Genomic DNA, 12261 nt, shown 5'->3' on the forward strand with positions numbered 1-12261 from the left:
TGGAATTCAAAATAGACACAACGCTTCAAAATGAAGCTTACTTGGGACAACTGAGATGAACCTGCGTATGTGTAAACAGGTGGACAGGATGACTATGATACAATAATTGTAGACATTGCATTAGCATCCAAAAGAAGCACCTCAAATAATTAGCATCCAAAAGAAGCACCTCAAATAATAATTATTAAAAATAAAGCAATCCAAAACAATTAAACGTATGTAGAGGAGCACTGTGTGTTTTCCCATCTCATAACTCCTTGTGTTGCTCATTTTCCTCATTCTCCTCTTATTCTTACTATTGTATCTCTTCGTTGTTGCTGTTGTAAAGACCTCCAGCTTTAATGTTCACACAATGATGCCTTTGATGTAGGAGCTTTATCTCACTTTCCCATGTGTCCAATAGCAGCATATATCAACTTTATCTCCTCTGCTCATGAGGAAAGCACTAGTCTAATGTCTTCTCTTCAAACTGACATCACATGGAATGAGACATTTATACAATAGGCCTCACAATGGCTATTGCAGTGACTTAGCATCAACACTTGTTGTGTGTATCCTCAGATGCAATCACCATTATATATTAGAAGCAATCTGTTCCATGTTCTATTGCTGCTATTGTTGCAAGCAGCAAAGAGGAAGGAGAAATGCTGATGACGACATCTCAATCTTTTGAAGAAGGCAGCAAAAAGAGTGGTGATGTGATGAGCAAGACCAGTACCACACAGGGCACTGAGCTGAGAATGTGGCTTGGGATCGCAGTTCTAATTTCTCTTGCTGTATGCTTGGCTGTGGAGGAGGCAACGGTTGATGAAGGAATCCCTTGCTCAAAGTACCAGCTAGCTTTCAACCATTCATGCTATGAGTTTGTTAGACTCCAGCATACCTTCACAAGTGCCCAGAGCTGGTGTGAGAGAGGAGGTGGGCACCTTGTCTTTATTGAAAATGAGGAAACTCAAGAGTTCTTGCAAAAACATATTGCTGAGGATCAGGAATGGTGGATAGGACTGATCTCAAACTCCTTGCTGAATGAAACTATTGACGGTAGGTGATTTTGAAATCATGTCTTCTTTAAAACTGTATCAGCCCATGATGCTTACTTAAATGGGACAACAAATGCAATCAGTGCCTCTGTAAGCATCTGGTGAAAAGCCACTGCCTTTTGTTGCTGTAACTGCAGATTTATATTAAGATGTTTTAATTGCCTGCTTTGCTTCCCAGTTGCATTTGTCACCCTTTCCATTGGATCTTGTGGTGATGAATTAGATCAGCTTGCTGACCCAGTGAAAAAAATGTGCTGGGTTAGTTCTCTAGTGGAAGAGCAAGCTGAGCCAATGCATCACACTAGGAAGTGCTGCAAGATCTGATGCAAGGGAAATGGTGGAATCTGGAGGCTGCGAGCACAGGGGGAAGTGGCAGTGTCTCTTTTAGTGATTATATCAGGTTAAATATAAAATGTAATTGAAGATCCCTATGCAGACTAAACCACCTCTGCTTCAGTAGGAGCAGGGCTACAGTCCTGCTCTGCAGGCTCTGACTCTGTAATTGTGTTACTGTGGAAAATAAACATTCAGGACACGATTACTTTGTTCACAGGGTCAATGATTTGGCTGGACACTTCAAATATAAGCTACAGTAACTGGTACAAGGATCAGCCATCTCCCTTCTCATCCACATGTGGATACATCCTGAAGAATGCCAAGTATCAGTGGGGTGTGACTGAAAATTGCAGCCAGGAATTCAACTTCATTTGCGAGTTTGGTAAGATACATAACAGCTGGAGTTGAGAAGTGAGCATGCCATGTTCACAGCTGTGCATAACTTGCCTTGTTGCTTTCAAAGTGGCTGTGCAATAACTTAATAAAGCTTATTAAAAGTGAACAAGCAAAAAGCCATATAACCCCAGCAGGTGCTCTTTTTCCAGCGCGCTGATGTAAGATCTGATGCAAAGAAAGGAAGAACCCTGAAATCCCTGGGAGATGTAGGTGCTCAGGGTCTGCTGAGCAGACCTCATGCTTAAGGTCCAGGTTTCCAGTAGAGGGCTAGTAAAATAGAAATGGATCTGAGAGTGAAACTAAATGTGTAGCAGTCCATGGCTACAGTGGATGTAAGCTAGCTAGTTTAAAGCCAATTTGCGTAGTGCATAATAGTGTGGTTGCAAGAATAAACTCCCACAATACCATAGTACCTGAGCTAGGTGGGACATGTATGACTGCCCTGTAAACATACTCTTAATCATAAATATGTGCCAAAATAATTTCCATTTGTAGCTGAAGCAAAAATACAGCAAGGCTTCCAGAGACACCACTCCTAGCAGCCTGGAGTAAGCAAAAGTGAGAGCAAGTTTTTCTTGTTTCTTCTCAGACCCTTCCATCAGGTGAAGTTTGAGGGCTTCCCCAGGGTAAGGAAGCAGACAGGAACCTGTACTTCCTCGTGGCATTTTAGTGCTCAGACAGAATATCTACAGACATTGTGTCCCTTAAATTGTGACTTGGACCAAACAGTCCTGGAAAGGAATGTGGGCAATATCGTCCCATTCAACATACAGATATGAGGGGAATTTGTGTTCCTCACACTTTGCACATAAGCCAAGCATTTTAAACTGTAACTAGAACTAAGGTCACAAGCACTGGAAGGACAATCTGGCTGTAGGCTCACTAATATAAAAAAAAGTCTTTGAATCCAGTATGCAAGTACAGGTTACCACAAGCCCTAGCAGTGCTACTACCCTGGTCCAGTACTGTACTACTTCTGACAAAACTAACAAGTCATTCCACAATCAGCAAAACTAATAGTTTTGTTTCCTGTCCTGATTTTCTGTTCCCCATCCCCTCCCTACCCTCCTCCTCAGCACTCCCAGTTCACCCCATACCCCCAGGGCATCCCACCTCTGCAAATACTTTTCCCTCCCTCAGCTCCCTCCCCTGCAGTTCTGCAGCTGCCTCAGAGCTCCAGCTGTACATGCTGGCCAGTTGAATCCCACATCGTGGAACAGATCAACATTGGATTATAATCCCTACTCCTAATAGAGGCACTGATGTAGCTCTTTCTCTTCTATGTAGCTATTGATTTTCATGAAATTTTAGGGTGTTTTGAGGTTTATATCTATACATCAAATTTGGCTGAAGATGACTAACATTAAAAATGATTGGGGGAGAGGAAATTGGCAGACAGCACAATCCCTTAAGCTTATTTTCCTTGCAAAAACAGACTAAAATTATTTTTCCATTACAGCCACAGTAGACAACTGTCTGTTTGTAAGAAAACTATCATCTGTTACCATAGGGTCCAACTTAAAGCTCATTAAATTCAAAGAGTGTTTGCATTATTGAGCAACAATGATATCCTACACTACATCCATCATTCCATTACCCAGGAAACGGAGAACAGATTGAGGCAATTATAGCCTTGTTTTCAGTATCTACAGCGCATGTCCACTAATACACATACGTATTTCAATAACAGAGTAGACTCTTCTTTTACCAGCTTTGCATGCAAGGAGTTAGATCTAGTATCTCAAAGAAACAGGGGCAATATTTCCATTAGTTTCCCTGGGTGTTGAATGTTTGGATGTTCCCGCAACCTGACAGTGCTTAAGTTTGTCTCTCTGTAAAATGGGTATAGTGATACTTAACACCTTCACACACAGCTACTGTGAGGCTTGGTTCACACTGAGTTTGAAACTTCAGATGAAACTGATAACTTATCTACTTGATCATCTGAGATAGGTATACATGTACAAACAACTAACCAGTGTTCTGCCTTCATCCTTTCTTTGGTAATCTATCCTAGCATTATTGGTGTTTCTCAACACAAGTAAGAACTTTCCTTATTATTATTTCTTATTATTTCTATTCTACCATTTGGTGCTCTGTAGGTTAGCAATTCATTGTAGTAAAAATATACGTATTGAACCAGGGTTTGTACATAGGAACACAAACCAGATTCTGTACATTTTTCCATGTAAAAGTTGCTGAGACAGCAAATACTATGGGAATTCTCTATACAAAGTAAAGAACAAAAAAATGCATGAGATTATAGTCCATATTAGAATTTAACAGCAAATTATTTTTCAAGCTTATTTAGAGTGCTTTAATCTGTAAACTAATCATGTTGCTATAGTTACAGCCAGGCTTAGATTTAGCCTTTAAATAACAATAGCACACAATTACTGCAGTGTGCACACATTGGCACTGTTAATCAAGGTACTTAAGGGGAATGATCAAAACAGCAATTGGAGGACAATGTGTTTAAACCCGAGACAGCTGAAACAAAAACATTCTTTTGCAACACTCCCATATGAGAGCAGTCTTTCGCATCCTCCTCTTCAGGGTATTAAGTATCCTGATTACTCCAGGATACTAAGATTTCTGAAAGATAATTAACTGTCCCAGATTAATCAAAGAATGAGGTGTATGCATTTAGAGATATGACCTTATTCATTGGAGCAGTCCTGCTGAATGAAGTCAGTCAAATATCACACAGGAACAAAGGTGTCTCTGTAGCAGAAATGGGATCAGGTCCCATACTTAATATGTTAACTATTCTCCAGAGCAATTACCTGAATATCACGCAAATCAGACACCGCCACAAGGCTCTTTCGGAAGTAAGGAGTAACTTTAAACCTTCCAGTACTGCAGGTCAAACAAACGCTAAGTGTTTTCCACAAAAATATACTTTTTAATTAAAATATTTTGGTTTATTAAAAATGTTCTCAAATTTTTGTTTAAGGCAGTAAAAACCATAAATCTATTCTTTTATTTAAAAAAAGCAAAAATATTTTATTCTTTGTTCTTTTTTTCCATTTTCATAATTGTTTAGCTTAAAAGGGAGAAAAGGGAAGAAAGAGAAACAAAAAAAAATGGATATGCAGGAGAATTGTAGCAGGATTTTTCAGAAATTCAAAAAGTTAAATCTGATTTTTTTTTCTCCTATTAGAATCTGGCCAGAGCATTGCTTGTGATAATTACAATGCCACTGTACAATGTGGGTCAGGAGAAGTTATTGAAATTGGAGAGAGCTTCTATGGACGGAAGACCCCTCACTACTGTGCATCGGAGACGTCTCTCCAGTATGATATAGACGAAGACTGTAGCTGGATCAGTGTCAAAGACGAAGTAGCAGGTAGTATCTTACGGCGTTGCCTGTCAGAAGCATAGAGTACGTGCCAAAATTCCTGGTTCCGAAAATATTTTATCCTGAATTTCAGTAGAGTTAGTGAATAGGAAAGTGGATTATTCCTAAAATGAAGTGAATCGCAGAGAACCGACATGGAGGAGGTTCCCACAGGAGGCTGGATAGAAAGGAGGGATTTTGCGAGGAGCAAAGATTCAGAGAAGGAGAGAGGGAGCAAATGGAGAACATTTCAGTTCTCCATTCAGTGAGTTCCTCCCACTGTGTGAGGAAAATATGTGGGCACACCAATTCCCTGATGAACACGGGAGACCCTAGGTTTGACAGAGATGAACACTTCCATACAAACCTAACTCCAAACCAGGAGGGGCGAAAAGGCTGGCACCCATGGGGACAGGAAGGCAGGAAGGATCTGCTGCTACCTGCCATGTGTCGAGTACACAGCCTGCTGGAACTACAGGGCTCCGCGGCTTGCCAGACTAAGCAGTGACTATGGCCTGTCCCTGTGGTGATTCTTTGGGCTTCCAGCCAAAATTAAACAAAACACGTAACTCCTTTTTTTTTACCCTCTCTAATCCAGCTTTATTCCAATAAAGTGGAACGGTGCTAAGAAATACCAGGCAATAAGCAGCACATGAAAATAAAAGTGATGTGGGAGTTTGTCTAGAAATCAATGACATGATATTGCTTCCCCTCCCCTTTTTGTTTCTGTAATCATCTCTCATCTGAGCTGTTATGACAGTCAAAGACAAAACCCACTAGTTCATATAAAATGGTCCTTCCTTCCAGGCCAGTGTCATGGTCTTCAGGCCTGCCAGGTGGCAGCGGATGGCACTTTCTTTGGAGATCCTTGTCCAGCTTCCGGAAGCTATTTGTCTATTCAATACCACTGCAAGGAAGGTAAGTGGGAGGGGGCTGTCAACACCAAGAGCCTGTTCTGCTCTTTGCTGTAACACTGTGACCATTGATATTTATCTTAACAATCACTGCTCCATCCTCAGGGAAGAACCTGGAAGAGTGGTGACCACTAAAAATAGGCACAAAAGTGTAGTTTCCCTGTCCTAACTGAGGGGTTTTGATAGGATACAAAGCCAGGAAATTCAGACACATAAAACACACTTAAATGAAATTATGTTCCAACAAGAATCTTGACCACTATGTACAGAAAAGAATCAGCTCCCTGTCACACCACTAGTGCCCTCAAATTAGCAGCAGTATCAGCTCTGTTTTGGAGAAGGCCTGCTCTCAATACATGAAAATTAATTGAATTATGTAAGAAACGTAGACAAACAATGGCATTGAATTCTGTCATGTTTTACAGGTCTGCAGCTGGTTGTAACAGATACATGCTTTGTCTTTGAAAATATCACGGTCGGTTTGAACTGGCTGCTCTCTCCATATTCTGGCAACCTTTCCTGTATCATTAGCACTGGAGATGGCCACACTATTGATCCTTACTATCCTCTAACGTAAGATATATCCTTCATGTATCATCAGACAACCAGTAAATTTAACTGCTTGCATTTTATTAAATGCTTCAAGTCTCTTAAATGAGAGGTTAAAAATCAACTAGATTAGATTAATAATAGACCATACATATAAGACACTTAGATTCTGCAGAAACTTGTTCTGAAATTAATGCAAAATTTTATGTCAAGCTGCCAATGGCAATCTTCCTTCTGCTTAATATGATTCCTATTTCTTACTAGGGGAGTTTATTCCAGATCCTAAGCACAGAAAATTACTGAAAACATGTCAGTAATTGCCAAAGAAACAGGCAAGCATTATTTTCTTAAGTTTAAAGAGTATTTTTTTATAACATTTAAAATAATACAATGGCATTCTGGAGTTTTTCTTTTATTTGCATTACATAAAAACTGTGTCTTTAAAGGATCAAACATTTTTCTGCTAGATTTAAAAATCAGGTTTTGTCCTAGTGCTAGGTATGACAGAGAATGGCTTTAGAAATTTATTTGTCTATTACAAGGAGTATTACTTATTTGCTTTCCATGGTGTATGTCATTCAGGAAGGATATCCTTAGGTTCTTTTCACCATCTCCCTGTGCTTGTTAGTAATAATAGCAGCTACCGCAGACTTCTTCATATCCATTCATCTCCTACTGCTATCACAGCCGGAGCTGCACCAGACCCCGGAGTGAAGAGACATTTTTGCCAGCATGGTCAAGTATAGAAGCAGCTGCACATAAAAAAAGAAAAGAGCAAGGGAGTACTCTGACAAAATGCTGAGCAGTCTTAGCTTCCACTGATGTATCTAAGAGATGGTAAATCGGGAATAAAATAAAGAATAGAGGAATTAAGGGCACCGTTACATGTTCTAATGTGCATAGTCACGTCTGTGCTCAAAGCCAACAAGACACAGACCAGATCTAATGCCACATGTTATTAAACTGTAATCTACGTACTTTACAGCAAAATGTATCCATCATTATAGATATGCTTTGAGAATGACCACCCCCGATATACATCCTTAATGACACCATAGCTGGATGTTGTGGTTTAAGCCAGCAGGCAGCTAAACACCACACAGCCGTTTGCTCACTCCCCCCCAACAATGGGATGAGGGGAAGATGGGAAAAAAAAAGAAAAAAAGTAAAATTTGTGGGTTGAGATAAAGACAGTTTAATAGGACAGAAAAGGAAGGGAAAATAATAATAATAATAATAATAATAATAATAATAATAATAATAATAATAATAGAATATACAAAATAAGTGATAAAAGAATATACAAAATAAGTGATGCACAGTGCAATTGCTCACCACCCACCGACTGATGCCCAGCCAGTCCCTGAGCAGCAGTTACTGCCCCCCGGCCAACTCCCCCCAGTTTATGTACTGAACATGACGTCCCATGGTATGGAATATCCCTTTGGCCAGTTTGGGTCAGCTGTCCTGGCTGTGCCCCCCTCCCAGCTTCTTGTGCACCTCCAGCCTTCTCAGTCAGTAGAGCGTGGGAAGCTGAAAAGTCCTTGGCTAGTGTAAGCACTGCTTAGCAACAACTAAAACATCAGTATATTACCAACATTATTCTCATGCTAAATCCAAAACACAGCACTGTACCAGCTACTAGGAAGAAAATTAACTCTATCCCAGCCGAAACCAGGACACTGGAACAAAGGAACAATCTTCAATGCTAAAAATGCTATGTAAATAAATGAGGGATTACAGCAATTGCAGTAGAGCTCAGTCAGGTCAGAAATTTGGCAACTGTGACCACTGTTATCACGTAAGGCTAAGGACTTCTCAGGACAGTCTTCCACAATAAGCAGCTGTTCTCTTTCTGTTGTAGACTGGTCAGCAATGTAACATATAGATATTCATCTCCTGGAGAATTTACCGTTTTTGTGGAATGTACCACCAGCGAATGGCATGTGATGGCACAGAAGCGGGTGACTGTTCAAGATAAGATGGATCAACTAAGCATTACTGGATGCTATAGCCAGTATGAATCTGGGAACAGCTCTCACTGCCGTACACTGTATGGGGATTTGTTGTGGATTCAAGTTGAACTCAATGGAGGTGAGGGTAATTACTCTGCATGATTTAAACGGCAGGCTAAATATTATGCTACCCATGGGATAGAAGCAGGATTTTCATTATGCAAAACAATACTTTTTAGTGAATGCTTTCCCTCTAATTGTTGCATTCCTGCAACTGAATGCTCTCAGCTCCATTGGAGAGGTTCTTTCTCAGAGATATTACACCACCTCAAACGTAAGTATAACCCCTTTTTCCCTCTACACAAAGCTGACAAAGCATGAGCATAACTTCAGTCACATGAATCCACATGAAGCCAGTAGGAATATTTCCACATTTGAAGTTGGGAATCCACAGAAATGCTTCTCTGATTGAGGGTAAGAGGATTCCACGCTGAGCCGGTCACATTTGCTAATGTATATCTTGTTCTCACTTCAAGTTCCTGGAATCCACATATATGCTTAAACAATAAAATTCAGTAGTGTATGTTTGCATTCTCTTGACTGCCCTAACACTCCCAGCAAAAAACACGTCATAGACTTCCATATGGAGCCTAGAGGGGCACAAAAGCCTGCGTTGCTGCAGTGTTCTTATGCCTCCTTTATAAATACCTGAATGCTGCACAAAGCAGCTAGAATTGGATGGCTTATTACACAAGCTGTGAGAAATTTTGAACTGTCTTTTTACAGGCAATGGAGTGACCTACGTTATATTAGCAGATAACATGACACTCACTGAATCCAGTGCAAAGGAAGGAATTGTCCCTCACAATCTGACACTCGACAGTGCCTCTCAAGAGCTGCTAGGCCCAGGGATACATCAGCTGGAAATCCGAGCATCCAGCAACACAACCGCATCGGAGATCTCTGAGGGCATTGCTATTCACTTATTTGAGCCAGTATCTGGTCTTCAGGCTGCATTAGCTTCTCACACGCTGCAGCTGGGGGAGAATTTGGAGATAAATGTCTCTGTGTCTCATGGTGCCCCAGATAAGCTGAAGTTTGAGGTGATTGGATCTAATGAAACTTACTCTCACACAGAAGACGGCCCTCATGGGGAACCTCGAATGTACATCATTCCCATGCAGTCTGAAGGTACAGCATGCTGACATCTTCTGTATTTCTAAGACACTCACAGCTGAGTAGAGGAGTTCACATAAACAGTCACAGCACCCTAGGGTAGGGGACAATAATGTACAGCTGAACTTGGTAGCTTTTCTAGCTGCTCAAACTCGGTCTGCAGAACAGTATGACCAGCACGGTCTTACTGACTTGTAAGTGAGCTAAAAAAATTGAACTGGCAAATGGGTTCTCCATATGGAGACTGAAAGAAAGGCTTCACCTGATTTTTGCAATAAAAAAGACATAATGAACCAGGGTTTATTTTTTCATGACATGATCTGATTCAAGTACAAATGATGATATTTTCCTGAATCACAAAGTGTTTTCCTCCTGTTTGTTCATATGTGTAACTTTTCAAGTTTACACTCCTCTGCATTTTACACTGCAGTAATCAATAATCTGAGGAGTTCTCAGTAGAGATGACAAAGGGGAGCTTTTCTGTGCGTCAGTCTCCAACAGGTAGTTTTTGTTTGACTTACTTATGAATAAGCTTTTTAGTAATTTTTTCTTTCCATTATTAAGAAATCAAAGCCTTTAAAATGTGGGATTAGGGAGATTGTCTTTAAGAGTTAGTTCAGTGGCAGAAGATAAAAATGTTTCCTCCTCTAATGAACTATTTGAATCCCATGCCAAAGCTGGAACACTAGAAGCTAATTATGATTTAATTTTATGTTTTAAAATAATTCAATATTAAAAGTTTTATTGGGTCTCCCTATACCCATTTGAACATCCCTTCCCTTCAGGCAGAAATTTTCAAACAAGACAGCTGGTCTCTCAAGATGCCTAAACTCATTTGGACTCCAGTATTAGCACACCTCTAGTTTCCTATGTGGTAATATCATAGCCAGCTGACAATGAATAGCATTGCAAGTGCTAGGACAAAGGCATCTGAGTTATTAGAAAGCTGAGACACAAGGGGAAGAACATTCCTTGAAAAGCCTTTCAGCAGTGGAAACTCATCAGAAAAACCCCAAAGCTCTTAACAGAAGAAAATAGGGTTTTCTTTACAAATTGGGTTTTATATCGCAAACATGATGGACTGGTCCCACTGCTATTCTTAACTGGCCATTTGTCTTTTCTAGGTACTTTCCTAGTGAAAGTGGTGGCCATGAATGCCTTCTCAAACATGAGTCTGGATCTTGGGTTCATCACTGTGTTGGCAAACAGTTCTCATAAAGAAGGTAATTGCATTAGTCTGACAGTGCTCTTTTTGACCACGTAAGTGTCTTTTTGCAATCAGAGCATTTCATGGAGTGTTTATGGTTTGCATCTACTAATTGCTTTCCTTCCAGCAACAGTGCTGAAAATTTTTGTGGAGGCTTCTTCCTGATGAAGGCAGATTCCCTGGCTTTGAAGTAGTCATAAATTAGCATCACTCTGTATATGTTACACATTGCACATTTGATATTTGTCCTAGAAATAATTAGTGAAGTTTATGGCTCAGGACATAGCTCTGAAACCAGAAAATATTTGCATCACAGCAGTCTCATAAATTGCTGTCAGTAAATGCTTCTAGATTGCTCATCCTTACATTTACAAAAGCAGATTATACCAGGAATAAAGTGACTTTAGTACTAATTCTATTGAGACTTTTCCAGTGCTTTCCCTCAATTTTGCTTTGTACATCGATGAAACTCCATCACCTTCTGTGAATTTATTTTGATTTACACCATTATGTTTGAAGAATCAGGATCATCTTCTTTATAGTATGTGACTAGCTTGTTGTTACAATTTTACCTATTGTAACTAGACTGTTTATCACAGACTCTAGTTCTAGAGTCTGATTCTTACAGCCCTATCTTTCAGACTGTCGGTAGTCAAACCTGTGTATTTAAGTCGTATTCACTGAGGATGTCTGAAAGCTTTATAGGTAGCACTAAAATATTCTGCTCTTTTTTGTATTAAACAGATTCTGCTAAGGAAGAAGGCAGCTCCAAAACAAATACCCAAAAGACAAATGTAAGTATTATTTAAGGATCTTTCTTTAAAATTGAAACGCTCAGTAATTTTTCTTACCAGTAAAAGTGCTGCATAAGATATTGAAAATAAGTATTGTAGCATACTAGATTATGGACTAGATCTTCTGCCACATATGTTTTAACACAAAATCTACACCAAAAGTCTCTGAGACAAATGCGTTTACAGGCATTCAATCTACAATTCATAAAAGCCTGCAAGTAACAATTACTAGATTAGAGAAAATGAACTTTTCACAATGATTCAGTTTTGGAAGTTGAAATGTGCTTAGATGAATTTTTAAATTATCTACTTGACTAATGGAAACCTCTCCTTGAGGGGCTATCCTTCAAGCAGAGTTTAATATATCTTTATATTGTTTCTAAGTGTTTCCTGCTTCTGTATTGGAATGTTTAAGCTACTTTGCAAAGTAGAAATTTCTAGTTTATGGCAAACTGAGAAACTAATGATACACCAATTGCTAGCAGCTGCACAAATTTAAATAATAAAATTGCGAGATATAATATTTTGTTATCATCTTAAAGGTCTAGTTTTTA

The 12261-nt window shown here is 39.6% G+C and overlaps 1 protein-coding gene across 1 annotated transcript in view; it reads left to right on the forward strand.

The window, feature by feature from the left end:
• Nucleotides 1-598: 598 nt before the first annotated feature.
• Nucleotides 599-12261, forward strand: part of LOC143165395 (polycystin-1-like protein 2) — a 42464-nt gene continuing 30801 nt past the window's right edge. Inside the window, 10 exon segments of the mRNA XM_076348817.1 lie at nt 599-654; nt 656-1041; nt 1594-1758; nt 4936-5121; nt 5920-6030; nt 6452-6599; nt 8440-8669; nt 9317-9721; nt 10831-10929; nt 11658-11707. Of these exon segments, the coding sequence (XP_076204932.1) occupies nt 599-654; nt 656-1041; nt 1594-1758; nt 4936-5121; nt 5920-6030; nt 6452-6599; nt 8440-8669; nt 9317-9721; nt 10831-10929; nt 11658-11707 (1836 nt within the window).

Source organism: Aptenodytes patagonicus, chromosome 11, assembly GCF_965638725.1.
Source record: "Aptenodytes patagonicus chromosome 11, bAptPat1.pri.cur, whole genome shotgun sequence".
Classification (NCBI taxonomy): domain Eukaryota; kingdom Metazoa; phylum Chordata; class Aves; order Sphenisciformes; family Spheniscidae; genus Aptenodytes; species Aptenodytes patagonicus.